Raw genomic sequence first — 27,094 nt, 5'->3', positions numbered from 1 at the left:
CGAAGGATCCTGTTTTTTAATCCATTCTGCCAGTCTATGTCTTTTGATTGGGGAATTCAGTCCATTAACATTTAGAGTTATTACTGTTTGGATAATATTTTCCTCTACCATTTTGCCTTTTGTATTATATATATCATATCTGATTTTCCTTCTTCTCCATACCTCTCTCTTCTGTGTTTTCATATCTGACTCTAGTGCTCCCTTTAGTATTTCTTGCAGAGCTGGTCTCTTGGTCACAAATTCTCTCAGTGACTTTTTGTCTGAGAATGTTTGAATTTCTCCCTCATTTTTGAAGGATAATTTTGCTGGATATAGGAGTCTTGGTTGGCAGTTTTTCTCTTTTAGTAATTTAAATATATCATCCCACTGTCTTCTAGCTTCCATGGTTTCTGCTGAGAAATCTACACATAGTCTTTTTGGGTTTCCCTTGTATGTGATGGATTGTTTTTCTCTTGCTGCTTTCAAAATCCTCTCTTTCTCTTTGACCTCTGACATTCTAACTAGTAAGTGTCTTGGAGAACGCCTATTTGGGTCTAATCTCTTTGGGGTGCGCTGCACTTCTTGGATCTGTAATTTTAGATCTTTCATAAGAGTTGGGATATTTTCAGTGATAATTTCTTCCATTAGTTTTTCTCCTCCTTTTCCCTTCTCTTCTCCTTCTGGGACACCCACAACATATATATTTGTGCGGTTCATATTGTCCTTGAGTTCCCTGATACCCTGTTCAAATTTTTCCATTCTTTTCCCGATAGTTTCTGTTTCTTTTTGGAATTCAGATGTTCCATCCTCCAAATCACTAATTCTATCTTCTGTCTCATTAAATCTATCATTGTAGGTATCCATTGTTTTTTCCATCTTTTCTACTTTATCCTTTACTTCCATAAGTTCTGTGATTTGTTTTTTCAGTTTTTCTATTTCTTCTTTTTGTTCAGCCCATGTCTTCTTCATGTCCTCCCTCAATTTATCGATTTCGTTTTTGAAGAGGTTTTCCATTTCTGTTCGTACATTCAGCATTAGTTGTCTCAGTTCCTGTATCTCATTTGAACTATTGGTTTGTTCCTTTGACTGGGCCATATTTTCAATTTTTTGAGCATGATCCGTTATCTTCTGCTGGCATCTGGGCATTTAGTCAGATTTCCCTGGGTTTTGGACCCAACAGGTTGAAAGATTTTTCTGTGAAATCTCTGGGTTCTGTTTTTCTTATCCTGCCCAGTAGGTGGCGCTCATGGCACACGTTTGTCTGCGGGTTCCACCAGTAAAATGTGCTGTGGGTCCTTTAACTTTGGAAAACTCTCGCCGTGGGGGAGGTTCACCAGCCGAAGCGGCTTGGAAGAGTACCAGCCGGCCCAGGGGTCCGAATGCGGGGAGAGTCGCCGGCCGCCGCAGCCTGGGAAAACACCCGTCCGAATTTCCTAGTCGGCCCGGGGCACTAAGTGTGGCGGGAGGGCGCCAGCCGCCGCGGCCCAGGAGAATGCACCATTCCCAGCCGGACCGGGGAGTCATGTGTTTGGAAGGGACCCCCCTGGTCACTGTTCTCTGCGGCCTGGGGATTTCCGATCCAATTCTCTCAGTTGGTCTGGGGTGCCGCGCGTGGTGGGGGTGCCAGCCGCCGTGGCTTGAGGGGACCGCCTGCCCAATTCTTCCAGCTGGCCCAGGAAGGAGGAAAGGAGGGACTCCGGCCACTTGCCGACCCGCCCGGGGAAGCCCGCGCCCCTCACCGGAGTGGGTTCTCCCAGCCAGTCAGCCGCTCCGGGATGGGGTACACTATCTTTTTGATCTTTGTCGTGGCTCCGGGAGCTGTTCTGTATCGTTTCTACTCCCCTAGTAGCTGTTCTGCTGGAGGACCAGCTCACCAGGCCCTGCAGCACCGAAGCCTACCACTGAGCCACCTTTGCATCACCTGGTACATATACTTCTGAAAGTAGCATTGCCTTTTTTTTAGTATATCTCTCAGGTCACTAAAATTCTTAAAATTGTGTTTATTGTTTTCGTTTTTATTTATTTTTTATTTTATTTATTTATTTTTCCACAAGCAGGCACTAGGAACCAAACCCAGGTCTTCAGCATGGCAGACGAGAACTCTGCCTGCTGAGCCACCATGGCCCGCCCTTAAACTTGTTTTTAACCATTTTCCTATAACTTGTTAAAGGGAACAACTGTGTTTTTTTTTTTTAATTAATTGATCAACTTCATTTTTTTTAGGACAGCTTAGATTTACAGAAAAATTCTGAGCATATAGTACAGCTAGTTCCCATATAAATGCCATGCTAAACTTCAGGGTCTGCCTGAGTCTCCCCTTGACTTATTGCTCTTATGTGGTATGCTTATTACAAGTAATGAACAATATGGATATGTACTAACATTGCCAGGAAACAAAGTTCTTACTTTACATTAGGGTGTAATTTTTGTATTGTACATTTCTGTGGGTTTGGCAAATGCATAGTTCCATGTATCCTCAATTATAATATCATATAAAATAGTTTCAACACCCTAAAAAAAAAAAGCTGTTCTTCTCCTATCCCTTCCCTTACTTCTCCTGAAATACTGGCAACCACTCATCTTTTTTTACTGCCTCTACAGTTTTGTCTATTCTACAATGTCATATAATTGGCATTTTATAGTATGTAGCCTTTTTTGGGTTTTCTTCTTTCCCTTATTAATAGGCACTTAAGAGTCCTCCATCTCTTTTCATGGTTTGATAGCTCATTTGCTTTTACTACTGAATAATATTCCATTTTATGTATGGCTCATATTATTTTTTTATCCATTTACGTATTGAAAGCCATTACGGGGGATTCCAGTTTGGGGCGATTATGCTATATACATTTGTACACAGGTTGTGGTTTGGGCATATTTTCAACTCATTTGGGTAAATACCTTGCAGTGTGATTGCTGAATTGTATAGTAAGACTATGTTTAACTTAGAAACTGCAAAACTGTATTACAATGGTGCTATACCATATTGCAATCCTACAGCAATGGATGAGAGTTACTATTGCTCAATATCCTCACCAGCTTTTGGTTTTCTCAGGGTTTTTTTTAGCCATTTTAATAAGTATACAGTGGTATCTCATTGTTATTTTAAATGCAATTCCCTAATGGCAAAGGGTGTCGCACATTTTTTCTTAAGCTCTGTTGACACCTGTGTGCTTCACTGGTGAGGTGTCCTTCTCTGCTAAGTCTCCATTCCCTACTCCTGGTAATAATATTACACTTTTCCTTTAGGAAGGTATTTTTCCCCACAAGCTCTTCGACAGAGTAACTCTACCTCCAATATATGATGCAGGTTCATGGGGCAAAGGATTAGATATATGCATGCCACCCAACTAGGTCAGTACTGGCATTCCAACTAGTAATTTGTGGGAAGGGGATCTGTATTTTCAGTAGGCAGGAATCTTGGAAGAAGTCAAACTCAAGGTACTGGGGCCACATGTAGAAATGTCTGCCTAAGTGCAGACGTGGCATAGAAAAGAACAGAGGCAGGAGATGGACAGGTGACATATACGTAGCACATTATTTGAGCCCCTGTGGTCTTTTAATTATACTTGTACTTTTCTAATTGCATTTTTAGTTATATATGTTATGGTAGTTAGGTTCAGGTGTCAACTTGGCCTGGTGAAGGTGCCTAGTTCTATTGCTGTGGACACGAGCCAATGGCACGTGAAGCTCATCTGTCGCTGATTACATCTGCAGTCAGCTAGGAGGGGTGCCTGCTGCAATGAATGATGTTTGACTTAACTGGCTGGTGCTTAAATGAGAGAGCTCAATGTAGTACAGCCCAAGCAGCTCAGCATACCTCATCTCAGCACTCACAGCTCAGCCCAGGCCTTTGGAGATGCAGAAAGGAATCACCCTGGGGAAAGGTGTTGGAACCAAGAGGCCTGGAGAGAAGGCCAGCAGAGATCACCCTGTGCCTTCCCACGTAAGAAAGAACCTCAGTTGAAAGTTAGCTGCCTTTCCTCTGAAGAACCATACATTTTTAACTAAATAAATCCCTTTTTATTAAAACCCAATCCATCTCTGGTGTGTTGCATTCTGGCAGCTAGCAAACAAGAACAGATGACACTAAATTTCCTTTTTTTTATGCTTAACCCAATTTCTTGCATTCTCTTTCACTTATTATCTCAAAGCCACTGACAGATAAACTCACAAATAGGTGTCAGAAGAAGCCCTATAGTTCTGCCAGCCATTGTAGAATTTCCAGGAAGCTGTTCTCTTTCTACCTATTCAGTCATTTATTTATTAAGCCAGTGCTTATTTACTGAGTATCTATTATGTGCCAGATACTGTCAAGAATTTAAGGACACAGTGAAAATAACATAAAAAATTATTCCTGGTCTCGTGGGACATCCTTCCAGTGGGATGAAACAGACAAAAATAAGCAATATATTCTGAGAAGAAAATACCTCAAGGACAAGTAAACCCTTTTATTCCAGTGCACTAAGCATTTGGGAAGAAAACACCAAATCTATGCCCATATAACAAATACTGTATTTAGAGAACATGTTATCAGCAGAACCACTGAAGCTCTGAGTCCAGGACTGGAAAAAACAAGGCTCTAGAATGAACTTAGAACAAGCTGAACTTTAAACAACAGCTTAACCAGCATATAATATTAAAGATGGTGAATTAGTTAGAGCTGAAAACCGTACAATAAATCACAAATGGATGACAAAGAGAATGGCTAATAATCAGTTTTCCTAGAAAGCAGAGAACATGCCTTATTAGGATTTCAATGTGTGGAGAGTAAATCATTGCAGAAGTTGTCTGTATACACTTTGAAACTTTACCAAATCTTAATTGTTAGGCGATGATAGCAAAAGGTAAACATAACTGAACAAAGTGTTTGTGATTACGTGCAATGTTTAACTATTTAGTGAACTCAGTAAAATATCAGTAATCTGTATTTCCTAAACTGCATTTCTTCTAGCCTTTTAAGATATTTGAGGGGATATTTTTGAATATTAATTGATTGATTGATTCATTCATTCATTCACTATATATTTACCAAGCTGATACCTCAACTCTACATCTGAGCATAGTTTTTCTACAATTCTACACTCTGAGCATAGTTTTTCTAAAAGGGAGACCATGTCTCAGTCTTGATGGAGTTTATATTATATCCTGCCTACAACAGAAGAAACAAATTATAAATACAATTTCTGGGAACGGTAATTATTTTGAATGAAACCATAAAAAGTAATTTAATATAGGAAGATCTGTGAGGAGGGGGCCTATGAGGTCTGAATGAAATTAAGGAATGAGCCATGTGAGGATATGGGGTAGAACATTCTCAGCAGAGAAAGCAAAGGGCTATAAAAACAGTAAGGTAAGCATGTGCGAGTTTGCTTTGTTTTAGTATCAATGAAAGCTCCATGGTGGCTAAAACGAATGTGCAGAAAGAGACAGCTGCAAGATTGGAAGACTAACATATAGTTGTCAGCCAGATCACATGAGGCTCCGAGCTTGTGGCTAAGAAGCTAGATTTTGCTTGGAGTATTTAAATGCATTGGGGATGTTTTGAGAAGGAGATTAAAAAGAGCTTAGTTATCCTTGGAAATTTTCAATTTAATACTTGAGTAGATGTACAATTAGGAAAAAGCAGGAGTAGGACTGGGTTTACCTCAAATAAAGGGGAATATTTATGCAAAACATTTCAATCTCATATTTTTCTTATTTAGTTCTCTACCTAGGTAATAATACTTTGCTGCATGTAGTTCATTCACTTTTTTTTTCAATGAAGTTATTAAGTTTCCTCCACATATTACTGTTTGCAGTTCATGTGCCGTCACTTTTAACAAATTTTAAAAGACACTGTTAATGTGACTGGCCCCAGGTGTTCCATTCAAATATGATTTTCATTTCCTTCTGGTATAAAGAGATAATTTTAAAATCGTCCTTCTCTAGACCCCATCAAAACCATTATACCTTTGTCCATTAAAAGAAAGAAAAATGAGAAACACTTTTTTCATTAATTTCTTCAGTTATTACATGAAAACACTCTTTCAAATTTTTTCTCTACCCTTGCTCCATTTTAGGTATAGCTTGTTAAAAGATCCTTATTTGAACCATGTTAGAATTTTCCGTAATTTTTAAAAGATTGTGTTCATACAACATGAGTTTTATTCATATTATGCCAAGATTTTTTTTTCTAAACTCTTTATCAAAACCAGATGGCTCAATTGTAGAAGTCTCTTTGGATTTTTCCCAAGATTAGATAACAGTCTTTTACTGAGGCCTAGAGGGCATTTGGTTTGTGTTAAGTTGCAAGTAATAAGTTCCTTCTGGAGAAAAAGTATAAGGATTTCCCCAAAGTAGATTTACTCTTTGTTTTCCCAATGTATAAGATGGCACAGATCGATCATTACTTAGCTGAAAGCTAGAGGCTGCACATCATCACCAACCCCAAAATCTTATGGTGTGGGAGATGACTTCCAGGGATGAGCCTAAGATCAACAATGCCATCCCGACAAAAGAAGAAAAGAAGTGTAACAAATAAGGTGGCAGTGGCTGAAAGAGTTCAAATAGAGTCAAGAGCCTGTTCTGGAGGTCACTCTTACGCAAGCTTGAGTTAGATATTGCTACCTATTATAACCTGTCAAACCCCAACCAAAACCATTCCAGCCAATCCCAAAGGAGACCTAGGGCATTACAGAAGATTCTACAAAGGTTCCATTCACTAGGGTAACTTTCCAGAATCCTACAACCTCCAGATGGGTCCCTGGACCAGGTAAGTCCTGAATCCTAGAGAGTCCAGCCTCTCCAGAACATCAGCTAGTTCCACACCCCCATCCCATATTGACAGCCCCTTCCAACATGAAAAAGTTAGAATGGCCATGGTTCAAATATCCCTAAAGAGAGGGAGAAAGACCAGAGGTGATGGTGGAGTTATACAGAGAAAGTAGGGTTTAATAAATGAGTATGATTGCTGAATCATTATTTTGATATTTCTTTTAGTCTTCAGTATCTTAGAGCAGCTAGAAATAAAAACCTAAAATTGTGGAATTGTAACCCATACCAAATTTTGAAACCTGTTATACAACTAATTGTTGTGCTGTGCTTTGAAATTTATTGCCTTTTTGTATATATGCTTTTTTTTATGAAAAAAAAAAAAAAAGTCGATTTTGATGCTAAAAAGAAAAATCCTCCCAGCTGCCCTTCAAGATTCTCAAACAGCTGGAAGGAAAAATCTGTGATGATGGAATGATAGCCCATGACAAACTCTGGGAATTGACCTGTAATTACTAAATGTCCTGTAAACACTAAGAGTGTTTTGAAAATTATTGCTTTTTTCTTTCTTTACTTTGTATATATGCTGTATTATACAATAAAAACATTTTTTTAAAAATCGTATTATATTACACTGAACCCTTCATTTATCTTCCAATTACTCAGACCTTGCTTCAATCATGCAAAAATAGTAGAGCGTGATATTCAAAGCTATGACAGTGACATAAATAATATTTCTAGTCAAAGAGAAGCCAAACTGTGGGGGGAAAATACTATCAGTAATGAGAAAATTTTATCTGTGTTATCTAACCTAAAATTCCTTAAAATAGCCCTAAACAGAACAGAAAACAACAAAAACCCTCATATTTCTACAACTCAAATTCTAAAACCTTACAGGGTAAGTTTTCTTTAACTTTCATTGGGATTTCCATATTTGATAACTTAGAGAGTCACAAGAAACGAAATGCTGTCCCTCCCAAATTCACAAGACTTAAAAAGTTAATCTCAGCATGAAATTGCAGGAACAAAGCACGAATGTGATAATCTGACACTCTAAAACGAGTTAATGAATAAGGGGATCATTTCTTCACTTGGTTCAAAATTTAGCTCATTTAAATGTTTTAAGAAATGGGGAGTTTATTTTCTCAGAACTCGATTCTGACAGATATTATTTAAAATATCTCACTCATTTATCTGATAAAAACACTTATTATTGAAGCTTTACTCTAAATAATTTGTGCAAAGTCACATTTGCAGTTTTCAATTTTCATAACGTTCCCTTAATTATTGTTTAAAGGAGAAAGGGTATGATAGAAACTCAACAGGAGCTTGAGCCACAAGAGTGAGTACTGATAATGTTATTTTTAGCAAACAAAAAAAGAGAAAAGAAACAAAAAATAAACAGTATATGCATGCTTTTAGTCAATAAATAAAACATATCCAATGTAATAATTATTTGATAACTACTATCAATATAAATATATCTGTTCATTTAATTTTTATTTAACATTAAAATAATTGGCCCATCAGCTAGTCAGATATTGAGGTTTATCATTTCAATGATATGAATGGGGGTCCAAAAGGTCATTGTTCCAATGAAATAATATTTGAGAAAATAAATAACAATAATAATGTGTTTGTGTCATATATAAACATATATATAACATACAGATTTTGAAATTGTATTTATAAATGACTTAATCCTTGCCTTCTGTCATTAATTTATTATTAGGCACCTATTATAGTAACAGGGAGTTGGAAGATATTGTGCTTTAACAAGCCTGATATATAAAAAATCACTTTATAGTAAACTAGGGAGAAATTATTATTATATCACCAAATGATTTCATTGTATAAAAGATTTGACAATAGTGCTCTTTCCCATTACGAGTCCATTTAAAAATTAAAGAATGATTTAATTTTAATGCACCTATCATGGACATAACCAGGGTGGATAAAAATATATATACATCTACTACTCCACTGCATATGAAATAGGTGCTTCTTGATTAGAGATAGCTGAACATTTTATGCTTAGAGATGCTACTACCACACTGCAGATTTTCTGTGTTTAGGGAAGAAACCCTCGTAATTATGTGAATGTAAAGCAGGTGAGACACCTGTATGTTGGAAAACGATTAAGAACAAAATGTGTGAGGATGTCTGGCTTAGAGATATAGCAAAACACAAAGAAACTAAATATTGTTTCTTCTGTTGATGTGAAGACCCTCGAGATGGGTGTAACGATGAAGAGTAAAACTTCTGCCACTGACAGTCATAGAGGAACCTGATATATTCAACCAGTGAGAAGCCAATGAGACTCGCTCACAGTGTAGGGCACAGCGCCTTCCAAAGGGTAACAAAGCAGAAGGGAAAGGGGAGTGCACAAATTTGCGAGAGACTAGTTCTTTGGAACCATCTTGTGACTGAGTCTGAAGCCTCTTGGGTACCCAGCTTTGGGTAACAATGTTTTAACCTATCATTTTGTCAAAGGAATGCTGAACTTAGAGCCCAATGTGGGCCAATCTATGGCCTGAGGATAGATCTAAGCCAAAAAGATTTCGCCTAGAAGCAAGTGAACAAGCATCTGCCAGGCTAGGTAAGACGGGAATTCTACAACAAAGTCATGCAGTGGTGAGAAGTAGTACTAACAGGATGATTATCAGGTTAGACTCCTTTTGTCCCACCAGCTGCTGTGGTTTGGGAGCAATCGCAGGGCACAGTGAAATGTAACAAAGGGTCACAACTGGACTTCTTAAGTCAATAATGACAGAGTGCAATTTATTGTAACCCAACCAACCAAAATGAGACTATTCAGAAACTAAGTTGGAGAAACAATTCCTAACGGCTATATATAACCACACCTTAAATGATTTTAGGGCCATCTCAAGAATAATCGCCCTACTCCGGATTCTATACCACACGGACATAAATGACTACAGCATGCAAATTATACAGAATTTGGAATTCTTTTAGGCTGAGTCAAAAGTTCCAAACACCTGAATCAATATAAAAGACATACATTTCTGATAGAAGTATAAAAAAAAGAATAAAAACTCCTGAGGAAAATAAGTTTATCTAAGCCCATCAAGAAAATTACAACGAAGGAGTCACTATGAAATCCTGTTGAATGCTCACTGATATCATCAATAATAATCATCCTTTTCTTTTTCACTACTAGTTGTTAGATGAAGTAAAGAAATTGCCCTAGAATCCAGGAGTAAGAAAAATTACAGCAGTAGAATTACAAGGACAAGAAAATTCAGGTTAGGAAGTTTGGTGAAAAAAAGAAAAGTAAAAGAAATAGCTAGAGGCTCTAGGTCAAAATGATCCATTTACTCTAATTTGATTGTTCATAAAGCTAGTACACAGCCTGATTCTGATGCACTTAGATTGGCTCCGCTGTGCTTTTCTTGTTGGGCAGGGCATGGAGACTGGCTTGTGAGTGGGATCTAAGCTTAGGTCTCTTCCAAAGCCACATTGACCTACTTTTGTCAGGGCCACAGCTCTGAAGCTTTGTGTGCGTGCACAGATGTGTGTGTGTGTGTGTGTGTGCAGCAGGGAAATAGGGCGAAGGCAGGGTGAAACCATAGGGTTTGGTTCGGAGTAACAAACCATTTTCTGCATCTCCAAGTATATTTCCTAAATATTCAGGATGACCTGGAGTCAAAAGCAGCAACCTTCTGCTCACAGTGGTGAGCAGTGCTTGAATGATTTCTAGATGTCTAGATAAGGTATTTATTTTATGTAATGTTATAATGTTGAACTAATTAAAATTAGATGAAAAGTGCTTGGCATAAAAGCACGCATGTCATAATTTTTTTCACATATTTTTAGGTATACTCAAGTCCACGACTGCTGCTTCCAGTAGATGCAGATTCAGAAATGACACATTACACAGGAGTCAGTGTGCACGTTAACCACAGAATTAATGAAAAAAGCTGTTGCTGTATCATAAGCTCGCTACTAATGAGGTATGGAGATTATGAAAATGTGTCATGTAAATGTTTCCATTTGCTAAAATCTTTAAAAGGCCCAAAACATGTGCTATATTATCCAGACATATTTTCCTCCAGAATTTTAAAGTAATTTTGAGATACATTTAATTAAGCCTCCGAATCCCACCCTTATGATTTATAGATTGACCTCAGAGCTAAATTCCATATATTCTGAATACCGGAGAGCACATTCCATGCACACCTCCATATTCTTAAATAGTTCCTCAAAAGTACAATCAATGAGGGTGTACGTAGTGCTTTTTAAGAAAATTAAAACAATAACCAGTTTTGTTGCTTATATAATTCATTCATATACATAAATCTCTTTTGAATATAAGTAAAATTTGGGGTACATAAGAGGCATTACAGTTCTGATACTGCATAGAAAACACCTGCATTCACCTCAAAGCCAGAGCTCTGTGGTTAATATTCTGAGCTTTTCCTGGACACAGATGGACATGCAAAGACCAGATAGATACAATGCAAATGAGCAGCCTTAAGTCTTTCTTCTCCAGGTTTTATTACCTAAGAAAATCTGCCAAATGCAATACGACAATTTTTAACAAAACACTGTAAAAATATTTTCAATATTTTTATATGTGCCTATGAGCTTCAATGTATACTACACCAATAATACCAGTTATCTGAAGCTTGATGTGAAAGACTAGTGTCCATGTAGGTTGTTACGGTGTATTTAATATCATTAAAAATGTGAGTACCAATAAAGGAACATTACCTGCGTATTAAAGCAATAATAAATAGTAAAAATCCGGACAATACCCTCCAATACTCCAGGAGGGTAACACGCATGATGTGAAGATATGGGCATACAACGGATTCTTCACAAAATCCTTACGAGTCCTAACCTCCTGTTGTTGTTTTCTCCAACAGATTCTCTCACTTCTTGATATCTACGGTTGTCAGAGACCGTCTGGTCTCCCCTTTAATTTGGAACTAATATTCAATAATAATAAAAAGGAAAAAACTAAATATGTAAACATCCATAAATAGTGACTAGATGTATGCTGTCACATATGTACCATGGGAAAAAATGACTCACTTAAACAAAAGGTCTGTATGGGCACAGAATTATTTCAATGGCCTTGAAAATGGCAGGTACTGATACCAATCTACTCTATTATCCTGAGATTTTAATGGTCGCCATTTGACTGCTCTAGCCACCTCCCCCAACCAATTGGTAAAAGAGCTGTGTCACCTCAATTACTGGATACAGCCTTAAGCACGGGTCTTCCACATGATTAGTTATCAACATATGACTATCAGTGAATTATTCATATGTCTATGCTCATTTACATGAATTATTACCTGAAGACCTCGTGACAAACATGTAGCATTTGAGCATTTATAAATTTAATCAAGCATATGTACTGTTGCTCCTTGCAATTAATTTCACCAAAGTTCAACTCAATTAATTATCAATTTTTTAAAAATAACCTTCTTCCCTTTTTAGGAAAAGTATGTTTGAAAACAAACAAGCAAATTAAATGCCTGCATTCTCACGAATATTGCCTAAATCAGTCTATATCGGCAGCCAAATAATTAAGTCATACAATCAAAAAATGAAATATTTTAAATGTATACATACTAGGCAGAAATGTTTGTGCTTTCCCCATCTCTCAAATGATTTCCTTAACCAAATAAAGACGTTTCATTTGTCAAAAGCGTGACTTCAGCTTGATTTCTAGTCTCAATACTGTTGAATTATAGCTTGACTACAGGATTACGAATAAAGGGATACTGCATTCGATATGTTTTGCAATAATTATCCATCCATATCCTGTTTGGGAGCGTTATCTATAAATAGCCCTTTTTAGCCCTAAATAGACAGATCTGTATAACTTATCACCGTGCACAATTAAGTGACTGCAAATTGAGCCCAGAGATAGAAACATTTTGAAGTAACACAGCAATTGTAACCATTCTCTTTCCAAATATCTATGAGAGGTATGATCTTGTTAGTTAATCTAAAGAGGTTTCATTACTGGGAATTTTAACCAAGAGGCACAGAGGTAAACTGAATGTTAGCATTAGGTTGTGAAGCCAAAATATACATTACAATTTCCAGGATGTAGAGATGGCTGGAGCTCCCCTTTTGGTCTATATGCAAGCTGAGGCAAAGGACACCTGCCAGGAGATGTCTGAATATTGGAGAATATGAAGACAATAAAGCAGAGGTAAAATGATCATGTTGCTTCTGAGAGATACAGAATATGGCTTTGTACCCTAACTCCATCTATAATTCTTTCCTGAATTGGTTAAAACCAATTCTTCACCTACTCAAGGACTTCACCTAAGCAGCTGCCTATATTTGGAGAAGAATTCACAACCATGAATGGCGAGTCTCCCTTTACATGTATGAACAGATACGTCACGTGGTCTCTCAGCCCTGCTGGAAATTCTACTCCTACCTTCCACCTCACCCTTGTTTATTGATTCCCAGCCTTTATATTTCTTATCCTCAAATCTCCGAAATTTACCTCTTATTATTTTCAACCAAAGCATTATTTGTTTCATTGAGAAAATATAAGCAATTAAATGAGAATATACTTTCATAAGATGAACTATGTCAGAATAGCCGCATGCGAAAACACTGATTTGTTTACTGGATGAAAGAATCCATGATCTCATCTAAAACCAAATCTATCACATGACCACTGGAAGTCCATCCACTTTAACCTATCCAAAAGTCCCAATTTCTCTTGCTTTGTAACTTAATTTTCTATTTCATCATTTCCAGCTGTGTTTCCCTCCCAATCACTACACATATACCCACATGTGTATACACTGCTACACTTTACAATAGAACTACCAAAACCTCTCTGTGTTTGCTATCTCAGCTGCCGTAGTCTCTCTAATATACTCTCACCAAAGTCATCAGTTGCCTTCATTTACCCAAATCAAAGGTGAATTCCCACTCCTCATCATAACTGAATCTAAAAACTTTTTTTTATTCTTTTTTTGACACGGGCAGGCTCCAGGAATTGAACCTAGGTCTCCAGCTTGGCTGGCGAGAATTTTACCACTGAGCCACTGTGGCACCGCCCTGAATTTAAAAACATTTAATTCAGCTCATCACTCTGACCTCCGTGAAAAACTTACTTAGTTTCTGTGTCCCTTTATTAATATACTTACTACTCCTAAATGTCTCCAGTTTCAAATTTACCTCTGAGTTTGAGAGTCATATCCAACGACTACATGATATATATTTTTCTTGCTTGTTTAAAAACCATTCAAGTGTAACTAATCTTAGATAAATGTGTGCTTATATTATTTACAATACACTTCAAAATGGGTATCTCCCCCAGGGTTTCCCATTTCAGTAAAAAGCTCCTGAAATCACTTAGCTAGTTTCTACAAATTCTTATTAATTACATATCCAATCCATAAGCAAATATTTTCAAGCCATCATCAATCCAACCACATTTTAGCATCTGCACTTCTGTTACCTTGGATCCAAGAAATCATCATCTCTCTTTGGACAACTGCAATAGGCTCCAAACTTATCTCCCAGCTTCCACCTCGTTTCTCTGTACTACTCAATTTAAAATCCCCATTATGGGCAGACTAATTTTTATTGAAATGTATTTAAACCCAGACACTTCTCTATTCACTACCCCCTTATTTCCCTCATTAAAACCCTTTGGTATCTTTCCACCACCACTGAAATAAAATCTAGACTCTACCATGAAGTAATTGACTCTATGTGATCTAACCTTTGTTTGAATTTCCTTTGTAAATTCCAACGTTTCTCTCATTGGATTACTCTGCCTGCATGCAGTTCTTCAAATTTATGAAGCTCATCATTTCTTCAGGAATTTCATACTTCTTATTTTCTCTGTCTGGAATGCTTCCCAAGATACCTCTCTACATTTCTTCCTTCTCAGATAACTGTTCAAATATCCCCATTTATAGGTGGCCTTTTCTCATGATCCCCTTCAAAATATCTTTCTAATCCTTTTACTCTCTACCACCTGAGCTTGATTATTTTTATGAAATGAATTCCCTTAAAACTTTTAATTTAATTGTTTACTTGCGTAGCGCCTTTCTGCTACACCATAATAGAAGTTCCATGTAGGGAAGGACAAAATTTAGTTCATTCACCTTTCCCCAAATAAAGTGCTGAGAATTGTGCTTGTCCAGAAAGATTGGCCCAATCCCTATGGCTGAGTGAAAGCATGAGTGAGGTCAGCTACTTGTAACTGTCCGTATACAGTTCCCACAATGCCTGTATTACTGACTGTATACCTGGAGTCCTGTAAACTCCACTTAGTTGAGCTAGATTAAATTTTTATTTGCAAATAAATATACTTAATCCTAACTCAGATACAAAAAAAAAAAAAAAGTGATGACACTGGTGCCAGACTGTTTATAACTCTACATCTCATTGCAAAATGCTATTGGTTGAGAGGGCTGAGTCATAATTAATTGGACAGCTTTCCCAGTTTTCTCTAAATAATTTGTCCACACAACTGACATTTGACTAATAGTGTTCACTGTGCACGAATAACAAAAACAGAATAATCACACTCATTGAGGAGAAAAAAAGAGTATTTTGCAATTAATAAAAGGTGTAAAAAGTATAGTATGCTATAAATTTTTAACTAAACAATATTTTTAGGGATAAAATAATATTTATAAAGAACACTTTCCTGGCCCAATATTAGGACATCTGAAACATTGAAATCATTTTATTCTCCAGCTTTGGCAAATATTTTTTATTTTTTACTTAACTGACTACAAGCACAACCAACATATGGATTTTTTCATGAATCGCCAAAGTCCTCGTGATTCTGACCTTAATTGTAAATTATGGCTTGGCTGTCAGCCCCTTTTAAGCTTCCTTCTGGTTTGGTCACCTACCAGCAACCAAGTTGCTATTGCCATCTTACAAGGGTTGCTCACAGACTTATTCCCAAACTTTTTTGCCTAGGGACTTTGGAATCACATTAGCATGATTGAAACATAAGGCAAATCATTGAGGAAGATCTTTCTGGTGCTTCATTTATTCTATTTTATTGTGAAGGAATCTTTGGAAACAATATACATTATTCAAATTACAATGACACCATTTTTTAAATTATAATTTTCTATATAAAATTAGTATGGCTTGTTCACATCTAGATTTCGGGGAGGGGAATCTTTAGAAAGATTTTAAGGGGGTTGATAATATGTATTAACGTGGTCATCATAACAAGGAAGACATGAAACGTGGACATTCTACCTAAATACTCACCATTCAATAGACTGAGGATCTATTGTAAATACAGGGCTAATGAATAATGTGAATAAAAAACAAATTGATTGCATATTACTGCATTAAATTAAATTTTTATTAACTGGCTTGAAGAAGTTCTCTATGGCTTGCTTACCCAGAATCAACAGAGCAACACAGCAACTTTCCATGCCTTTTCATCATGTCAGAAAATATCAAATCTCTTTTATTTACATGATTCTGCACAATTTTTTTTTCACATTACTATCTGAATGATAAACAATGTGAAAAGCTTTTCATATTTCCCATTTGGTGCAAAATTTCAATTATTAATGAATTTTCAAATGTTTTCTGAAATATCTGTGGGTGGTCTTCAGAAAGAGTTTTAAAATTGAATAATCAATCAAACTAATAGAGAAAAAAAATTCCAGTATGTATTCTACAACATTTTATCCCCAATTACATAAGCTGAGTTTATTCAATTGACATTTTTTTCACCATTCTTTTCCTGAAAAGAAATACCGAAGAGGAAAAATCAACTATAATGCACAGTAATCATTGTAAAATATGTTCATAAATATTCAATATTTTGTAACTTATACAAGCATCACATTCAGCATTTGAAAATATGAAGCTGAGAGAAAGAACATGATTTAGCAAAGAATCACTGAGTGTTTATGACCGATACAATTTTTAAACTTCTTCAAGGTAATAGAAAGATTAGTTGAAGTAATAAAATATTGTTTTTTTTTCTGTCACTAATGAATATTTTGCATATAACTATAAATGGAAAATTCATACAGCAAAAGTGTCAAAGCTAAATATTTCATCTTAAACTTGAAACTGAAAAAGTTGGTAAGGCATGAAAACATATAAAAATAAGATTAATCAAGGATTTGAAAGGCAAATTCAGCTCCTACACGTCACAACAGGTGAAATTTTGACAAAAAATAATAAATGCAGTAAGAAACTCACTTCACAGGCTCTACAGTTCTCTTTTCTGGAGAAAAATGACATTTTATAGCTCTAATACTATATACTATATACTATATATAGTATACATACTATATACTAATACTATATCCGTAGTATCTACGAAGCAAAATAACATAATAAGTGAGAAAGTTTTAGAAACATTAATTATTAATCAATAAATTAATAACAAATATATTTTCATACTCAAATTAGTTACTTTTTGTGCTAGTTTGAAAGGATGTATAGACCGTAGAAAAGCCATGTTTTAATCAAAATCTCATTTCATAAAGGCAGAATAATCCCTATTCAATACTGTATGTTTGAAACTGTAATCAAATCATCTGCCTGGAGATGTGATTTAAACAAGAGTGGATTGTTAAGCTGGATTAGGTGACAACATGTCTCCACCCATTTGGGTGGGTCTTGATAAATTTCTGGAGTGCTATAAAAGAGGAAACATTTTAGAGAATGGAGGAGATTGAGAGAGCAGAACAGAACGACACAGCCATGAGAACAGAGTTTACCAGCCAGTGACCTTTGGAGATGAAGAAGGAAAATGTCTCCTGGGGAGCTTCATGAAACAGGAAGCCAGGAGAAGAAGGCTAGCAGATGGTGCTGTATTCGCCATGTGCCCTTCCAGAGGAGAGAGGAGCACTGACCGTGTTCACCATGTGCCTTTCCAGATGAGAGAGAAACTCTGTGTTTGCCATGTGCCCTTCCACTTGAGAGAGAAACCCTGAACTTCATCAGCTTTCTTGAACCAAGTTATCTTTCCTTGGATGCCTCTGATTGGACATTTCTATAGACTTGTTTTAATTTGGACATTTTCTTGGCCTTAGAACTGTAAAGTAGCAACTTATTAAATTTCCCTCTTTAAAAGCCATTCTGTTTCTGATAGATTGCATTTGGCACCTAGCAAACTAGAACACTTTTTCTTAAACTTTCTCTACAATCAACAATTTGCTACCATAGATCAGCCTTTTATAATCTGTCAAATTGACTTCTGTAATAATTGACCAGAGTCTTTGATGCAAGATTATAATCTAATGTAAACTTCAGAGGAAATATGCCTGGCCTCACAGACTCACGTCCAAAAAAATGCAATGCAATCAAGTAAGTATAGTTTTAGAGTTTTCAGACTTAAACACAATAATGATGTGATAACTTTGGCGAAGACTGGTGCTAAATGTTATTTAATACTCACAAATACCAGAGAGCAAGACTGTTTCCAAAGGATGTCAGATATTCACATGGAAATTGTTATTTTTAAGTATGCAAGAAATAGAGAGTATTATAGACTTAAACAGAAATGTATGGCATACATACATGTACTGAGGCAGATGCCAGAACACCTCGTACTTGTTCCAGTTTTGCATTAACTGGCTGTGTGAATATCAGCAGGCCATTTGTAAAACTCTCAGCCTATTTTAGAGTACATGTGGCTTGTTATCATGAATTATATATAATTTTATGAAAATGTTCTGAAATAACACCCAAGTTATTATTATTACTATTGTCATTATTAATATTATTTTATTACGATTACTACTGGTTCTCTTCCACAATGCCCCTCTCTCTTTTACTCTTCCTCACTCTCCCGTAATGTTTATGAATACATTCGGTGAGTAATCTTAATTTCTAAACTCCAAAATAAGTGATTAATCAGACTAAGTGCTAACTGCCTTTTATATAAGCACATGACATTCACTGATATATTTTAAAATATTAAGGCAGCTAGGTCTCTAGCCTAAGGACTAAAACACCCTGCTTTCAAAAAAGAAAAAAAGAAAAAAAACTAAAAGAATCAATTAAAGAAATGGAACATGAATGTCTGGTTAGATTGTATCAAAGAAAAAGAAAACATTGTTAGTCTCATTGAAGTTGCACACGTCTAGATGCAACAACCATATTCCCCAAGTTGTTACTGTTTGTGATGTACACGGAAACACACAGAACGTTTACCTTTATGGTAGTTTCAGTCTCAGTCCAGTAAGTGGCAAAAATGGTTTCTGTTCAATTGACATTCTCATAAAAGGTTTAATCCTCTGTTCATTTGGCATAGACTAAATCTTGAGGTTTTTTTACTCCAGCTTACCTCTGCACTGTCAGTAAGTAAATTCCCTTTTTTTACTTACTGCCAGTAAGTAAATTCTCTTTTGTATGATAGACTGATCTGGTGTCATAGTGAGAAGAAATTGAGTTTGCTATAACTGACAATATGGATAGCAGCAGTTATAAATTCCATGGGATGGAGGCAGGGGGATAACTTTAACGCAAAACAGTCATACCACAAAAATGAATAGATAGGCATTATATAAAAGTAGAATGTTCTGTGTTATGTTAAGCACCCACACAAAGTATTTGGTGCTAATAAACAAATGCCAAAAAATGCTATATTTTATTATAACTAGTAATTTTCATCATCAATGAAAGTGAATAGAAATAAATTAGAAATAAACATTAGATTCATAGATGTTTCTTTGTGCTTAAAGATCCACAAATCATAAATCACTCCTAAGCTTACATTTAGGAGTTACTAATAATAATTGTTGAGCACACCGGACAGATACTGAAATATTTTAAAACACAAATAATGGAGAGACGATATATAAATATATCTATATAGAGAAATACAGATAAAGGTGTTTTTAACCCAAACTCAAGTCTTATTTTTATAAAAAATGAATTGAGAAACATTATTTTACAGATTTAATCTATTTTAATAAATTCAAAATAAATCTAATACATTCAATATGTAAAATAAATAGAACTTACCTTAAAATTTAAAGAAATAATGAATAATGCATACCCTACTTTCTTCAAAATTGTTTTTAAGGATGAGCTAATATTTTTTATTACTTTTTTATTTAATTTTTTGAGATAATTGTACATTCAGATGCAGTTGCAAGACATAATGCAGCAATCCTCTGTACTATTTACCCAGCTTTCCTAAAGGTAGCACTTGGGAAAAGCAAGGATATTGACATTGATACATCCAAAGATATTATTCAGCTTTCTCCAGTTTTATGCGGACCAATTTCTGCATGTATGTGTGTGTGTGTGTGTCTGTTTGTATGCTGTATGGTGGGGTCACATTGCATTATTTTTCCATGTGAGTATTCCATTACCGCAGTGCCATTTGTTGAATTTTTGTTTGTTCTGTTGTTTTTTTCTCTATTTGTTTTGCTTGCTTGCCGTTTTTTGGGAAGTGCATGGACTGGAAATCGAACCTGGGTCTCCTGCATGGCAGATGAGAATTCTACCACTGAACTACCCTTGCACCCGCGTGTGTGTGTCTATGTTAATTCTAAACAAGTTTACCACGTGTATATCCACTGCCACTGCCAAGGAGACACAGAAACATAAGGATTCATTAAAATTTTAAAAACTGAATTTTAAGACACAAGTAATCTTTAATGTAGGTGTCAGCAAACTGTTTCTATAAAGCCCCCCCCAAAAAAATTATGCTTTGGGGGTCATAAGAACTCTGCTGCAACTACTCAAATTTGCTTTTGTAGTGCAAAAGCACCCGCAGATAAAACCTGAACAAATAGCTGTGACTTTGTTCCAATAAACCTATATTTACAAGTAGGCCATGGGCTGGATTTGGCTTATGAATCTTAGCTCACTGTTCTAAGGTTTTCATAATCATTTTTGTTATCTCTAAAAGTAGATAACATACATATATATTTTCTGAGGAGAAAAATTCATTCCCATTTTTTGCTTTGCTTTGACTTTTTTTTTAATTTAACAATTTAAATATTTCATTAAACATAAGTTCTTTGGAGTTCCTGAATTTAATATTTTCTTTTACTTCTCCATGGGGTTCATTACTGGAACATTACAACTTGTTGAAATAGTATAAAAAAATATAATTCAAAACCGCAAGAATGGATTTTATCCATAGTAGCAATTTCAGGCCTTCAGATTCACAGAATCTTCTTTTATATCAAAAACTTGGAAAAATGCAAGAAAGCTATTTATTATTTTGTTTTATATTGTTTACTCCCCTTCTCCCGAAATGAATTTATTTTATGAGTTATCTGCATGTTAGCCATAATCCCAAAACAAACAAAAGACCCACTAGTTCTAAGACCAGGAAAACTTTCTAAATCTTGGAAAATAAAATATATAATAAAAATCAAATTTGAACACTGTGTATGATGATAAAGTATTTTGGAGAAACCATGGTTCTAACAAATACACTAGCATGTTGGATTAAAATGTGTACCCCAGTTTGGACATATTCTTGGTGTTGGTTCCTGCTGGGTGTAGACCAATAGATCTTTTCAAGACGTCCCCTGAGGTAAGGTGTGGCCCCAGTGAATCAGATTGGAGTCCTTTACAGACAGAGCAAAAGTTAGAGGGGATACAAAGCCAGGAGAGGCCACCATGTGCATTGCTATGATGGAAGGCGAGGGACTCAGGGCTGTTTGCCGCCAGCCCCAGAACAGCGCGATTCTTAGGAAGAAAGCATTGTCTTCCTGAAGCCTCAACTTTGGACTTCTTGTCCTACAAATCCATGAGCTAATAAATCTCCTAGTCTTTAAGCCAACCACTGTATGGCATTTATTTGACCAGCCAGGAAGCTAAAACAGCTTGCTATAAGTCTGATGGGAAAATGTCTTTGAAATCATTGTTTTATGACATAAGTTCCAGGGAAGACAACCTGGCAATGTCCAGTTCATCTATCTCCATGTTGATTTATATTTATTGAGTCAGAATCACACCTAAGCATCTGGCTACCAAGTGGAAAATGAAATAAACCAGATTTTTTTTTACATGATTTCGGTATTATAGTTCCTATATAATAAATTGTTTGGTGTTAAGTGGATGAAAACTTAGCTTGAGGATATGATTCTCACTAAACTTACTAGCATATTATTTACATAGATTTATGATATCATGCATCAGTGGGATGGTATAATTTCCATTGAATTGTCTTTTTTTCCGAGAGAAAAAAAATTCTATGAGCTTCAAAGCACAATGATCATAGAATGAATTTTACCTATTTGTAAAACAGATCTGATAGAAGAGGGAATAAACTGAATGTGAAACCAAAGTGGCTGCTATTCATTCTGTAATAGAGAGAATCTAATATAAAATTCTTTGCACCTGCATTTAGTGCATACAACATGTATGATGGTAAGGAAACTAGTCTCATAATTATACTTCAATTATGTCTTGTAGCAACAATGGTTACAAAGCACCGCATCTAAAATCATTTGAAAAGTTTCACAAATCATTTTTTCCCTATCACTTTGGAAATAAAAGACTATTATACCAAGTTTGAGAAACAGGATTTTAAAATCTCAATTCATCTAATAGGTGGGAGAGTAAAGTTCAGTGACATTAGATTTCAGACATAAATTTAAGATAAAAATGAAAGGGTCAAATACATTTTTAAGCATAAACATACTTTTGGAACATTCTTAGAAATTTGTGTAAGTGCTAGAAATCTAGTGCTAAAAATCAGTTTGCTCATCGGACTATTAGAATGATGGAAGCTCCACATATTTAACTGTTTAGAATTTCCATCTTGATCATGACTATTAACAAGCAGATAGTCCTTCGAGCATAAACAAACAGACAATAAATGCATTTATGAATAAACACATGAAGTTAAGGCTGTGCACAGATTTATTTATACAACGTGTTGAAATAATTACGAAATGAGTGTTGCCCTATCAAACTGGACAGCATTTTTCATAGACATTTACCAATGATTTGAAATACCAAAAAAAGTCAACAGCAACACATTCAGTTCATAAACTGCTGTCATCGCAGATATACTAACTGAGTTTAGCATGCACTCTTCACAGTTAGTTATTCCAGTTAAGTATTTACAGGTTGCACATAATTTGAATTATGTGGTACATAGCAAAACCACCATTTTTAATCTGGAAGAAATGAGATCTTATCTCAGCAGGACCTGGCATTGACTACTCCCTCAACTCCACTCCAGGTGCTTTTCTCTGGGTGCATTTGGCCTGTTGACTGAATTGGCCACTCTCTGTCCCTAAGACAACTGCATGATTGGGAAGCCATATGGTGCAGGGCTGTAGGCTATATTAAATTTTGACTCACATTTTGGCAAGCTTTATTCTCATAACTGAATATCAGCATTATATCCATGTAAGTGATTATATACAGGCTGTTTATTGGTGCAATTATGCCCACAATTTTACCTGTACATTCTTAGACCCTTACTGATTTAAAAGTGTGCTGGATTTGAACAGAAAGGCACTACCTGAGAAAAAGAAAGAAGCAGAGGAGGGTGACACCTTTAGGTTCGCCCTGCATTTACCTTTGAAGAAACAATCTTCGCTGTGAACAATGGTAATCTTTTGTTTCTTCAGGCAAGCAGCTCTGTGCACTTCACAATGGTTTTCATAAAACTCGCCATCGGATCCGCACACGGGCTTGTAGTGCCGTTTGCAGAGCTCCATGCAGGCACATTCCGCTTGCCCCGTCTCTCTGTTGAAAACGCAGTGTCTTCCCAAGCCACAGTACTTATTTTCACAAGACCCAGAAGGGCCATCCTGGATTAGAAACCCTGAAGACAAAGGATGGAAAATCATTTGGGTTCATATGTCCAAATAACATGGGACTTTCAAAGTAGGAGACAAAAAAAATGTTTTAAGACAATCACCGTAATATTAGGGTTCATTGTTTTCAGCGGAGAAAGGACTTGTATGAGAACTCTCAGGTGCAAGAATATTCACCCTCATCATTCCACCCACACCCCTCCACTGATCGAATCCTCTTCTCCTTCCGCAAAGAGCAGTGCCATGCTTAAGGGCAAGGGGTCTGTATTTATGTAACCTGGCCCCAAACTCTGACTCTGCCACTTAGTAGTTTATTACAGCCTAGATAAATTACTTTTCTGTGCTGAACTGCACCATCTGTAAACGGTATCATCCATCTCCTAGAATTGTACTAAGTACTATTGTGTAATAACACACAGAAAGCAGAGTTAGCCCTGGCACAGAGTAAATGCTTAATAAATGCTAAATCCAACAATAACAGGATTCTGGGTAGAATATTTATATGTAAGGCAGGACATGGGGGCAGCTAGGAGTGGAAAATAATTGAGTCTTGAAAATTTCTTATCGCTGACACCTTCTTGTTTTGTCCCTTGACAATCACCAACGCATTTCACAACTAAAAGAACAAATCAACAAGATCTCAATTTTCTTGTTAGTTATTCCTTCTAAAACTCGGCATCTGAAAAACAAAAACATAGGTGGATCCAGGGTTCTTGTAGAAATACAGAACTACGAAACTTTAATCACTTTTGCTTTTCTAGTCAGATTTAGATTTTCTCCTTTGGGAACATGGTTTAACTTGAAAGTGAAAAAGGGTGGTAAAATGTTCAGTAAAGTGAATTTGTTTTGTTCGGGCATAAGTCTAAAAATATATAAATGTTAACCTTTACTTTCAGAGAGTATCAACTGCATAACTGTATCATACTTTTCTGATCTAAAAAAAGATTCTTTCAACATATAAAAGCCATATTTCCTTTTAAGGAAGAGCATAGAAGATTATACTATAACATAAATAGAATTGGTGATATTTCTATATTGTAGAAAGGAAGTTTGAGAGACCATATTTTCAGTATTTTTCTTTTTTCTTTTACTGTATTTTATTTATTTATTTCGTATGCTGTATGGCGGGGGTCACATTTCATTCTTTTTCCATGTGAATATCCCATTGTTGCAGCACCATTTGTTGAACTTGTTGTTTGTTTGCTTTTTCCTTTGTCTGTTTTGCTTGTTTGTTCGTTTTGGAGAAGTGCATGGGCCAAGAATCGAACCTGGGTCTCTGCATGATGGGCAAGAATTCTATCACAGAATTTTACTCTTGCTGCTTCCCTATTTTTAGGTTTTAACTGTAAACCATCTTTTCCCATATTACAATCATTAACAAAATGATTAAGCACACGGATTGTAACTCAGGCTTTAAAGTATAGTTCCACCATTTGCAAGCTTCAGGACCTTGGGCAGATACCTAAAACTTCTGTAAGATAACTTCGTCTCCTGTAAAACAGGGTTAGTAATAGGGTGCAGGGGTGGTTCAGTGGCAGAATGCTCGCCTTTCAGGTGGGAGATTGGGTTCGATTCCTAGACCAGGTACCACCCCCAAAAATTAGGGTTAATAATATTATAATAATATTATATCCTCATAAGTTTATATACCAAGCCCTTTAATTCTGATAAACTTATGAGGATATAATATTATTAACCCTAATTTGTATATATATACATACACATATATATATATATGCATACATACACCAAGCCCTTTAATTCTGATAAACGTATGAAGATATAATATTATTAACCCTAATTTGTATATAACCCTAATATGTATATATACACATATATATATACCTTATTTTACAGTGTCACTTATTATTACTATCTCTTCAGAAAATAATTTTCATAAGGATACAAATTTGTAAAATTAGAAGTAAAGAGTTAACTTCTTTGTTTCTTAAAATTAAACCCAAGCATTAATTTTTAAATTATACTTATACATTTACTTTCAAATGAAATTTCAATTAGCAAACATTTAGGAAAATTAAAACTAGTAAAAAAATTTAACACTATCTGTGATGCAGTTCAAAAAGCTAATTTATATTTTTAGATAGCAGTTTATATTGGAAAAATATTAAAAACAATTTTAGATATTTGGACTCTGATAAATTACAATTGGTGAGAGATAGTTTCATAAACTTTAAAACAAAAAAGGAAGTAAAAGAAAATACAAGTTATTGGACAAAGCTTTCCAAAGGAGCATTATTTAAACTATTTGATAATAAATGACATGTTTTAGCGCATTTTGAAAAATATATTCAATGCACTAGTTCTCCAGCTCTACATGCATTAGAATGACCTGAGTCAGGCTTGCTAAAGCAGATCCAAAAGCCCCATCCTTAAAGTTTCTGTTTAGTAAGTTTAAGATGCACCTGAAAATGTATAGTACTTCAGTGCTGCTTAAGGGACCACGCACTGAAGATCACCATACTGATATAGTACTAATTTAAAACTGAAAATAATTAACATGCTATGAAACAGACTAGGTCAATTATTATGAAATTCTCTTAAGGGAAAAGATGAAAAGTTTATGCTAGGATTAAAACCATGCGAAACTACACATGTGTTTGCAAGAGATCATAACAAAGACGTGACGAGTGAAACAGTTGATTAGGTAGGATAATATGATACATCATTGTACCATATTTTTTTGCACCTTTACATTATTGCTTTTTTTTACATTATTGCTTTTTAATGTTTAATGCAAAAGGAAGTTCAAATCAAGTCAATTATGACTGTAAAATAATAGGAATGAATTCATTGTTCACCATTTCCTCAGACTCTTTATATCAGAACTTATACAGCTTCTTAGTCTAAAGTTCAGAGTCCAAAACTGAGCTGCCATTATAAAACAGGAATTTGACTCAAATCTTATATTTATAAATTTTATATCCTAATTGTTTTTGTATTTTCTTAATAAGAGTGAGTTTTCAAGAGAGGCTAATCACTTTACATTTTAGTGACAAACTGAGGGATCTTTTTGACACTATAAAACCTCTCCCATTTTGAGAGGTGGGGGACACCTTGCTATAATACGTGGTTAGAGTTTGTATTTTCAGCCAGGTGAAGGTCTTTCCAGATTCTTTCCTCCTAAATTTTTCCCCTTAAAGCCTATGCTCCAGTTTGGAGGTTTGGATTAGGGTAATGGCCATCTTCTAGAAGTTAATGAACTGCTTTACACAGCTAGAAGCTGCTTGTTGCATGTAGCTGCTACAAATAAAGAAAATTTAATTACTTCATATGAAATTCAAAAGAAAGCACAAATTATGTAAATGAATAGCTAGTACATATCCTTTCTGACAGTAATTATCCATGACTAATGCTAAATTTAAATTTCAGCTGAGATTAAATCAATTTAATCTGATCAACATGTCAAAGACTTCTTTTTAGTACACTCAATCAGATAGCACACAGAATGAATTTTAATCGAGATCTTATAGCCTACTACGGTATTGCTTGATAAAATAGCATTTATTCACAAAAAGACCTAAAAATGTAATAAGTATGTCAATTTACAATTGTTACGTCTCAGAGCATTATGAAAAGGGTAATTAGGTTCT

The 27,094-nt window shown here is 35.5% G+C and overlaps 1 protein-coding gene across 9 annotated transcripts in view; it reads right to left on the bottom strand.

Annotated features, from left to right (window-relative positions):
* FSTL5 (follistatin like 5) overlaps window positions 1–27,094 on the bottom strand; it is an 875,733-nt gene that overhangs the window by 570,535 nt on the left and 278,104 nt on the right. For all 9 annotated transcript variants that reach the window (XM_077139637.1, XM_077139631.1, XM_077139629.1 and 6 more), the window contains one exon: window positions 23,243–23,491. In XM_077139637.1, the coding sequence (XP_076995752.1) occupies window positions 23,243–23,491 (249 nt within the window). The remainder of the gene's footprint in view (window positions 1–23,242; window positions 23,492–27,094) is intronic.

Source organism: Tamandua tetradactyla, chromosome 22 (genome assembly GCF_023851605.1).
Source record: "Tamandua tetradactyla isolate mTamTet1 chromosome 22, mTamTet1.pri, whole genome shotgun sequence".
Lineage (NCBI taxonomy): Eukaryota > Metazoa > Chordata > Mammalia > Pilosa > Myrmecophagidae > Tamandua > Tamandua tetradactyla.
This window is presented reverse-complemented; position numbering and strand designations above follow the sequence as displayed.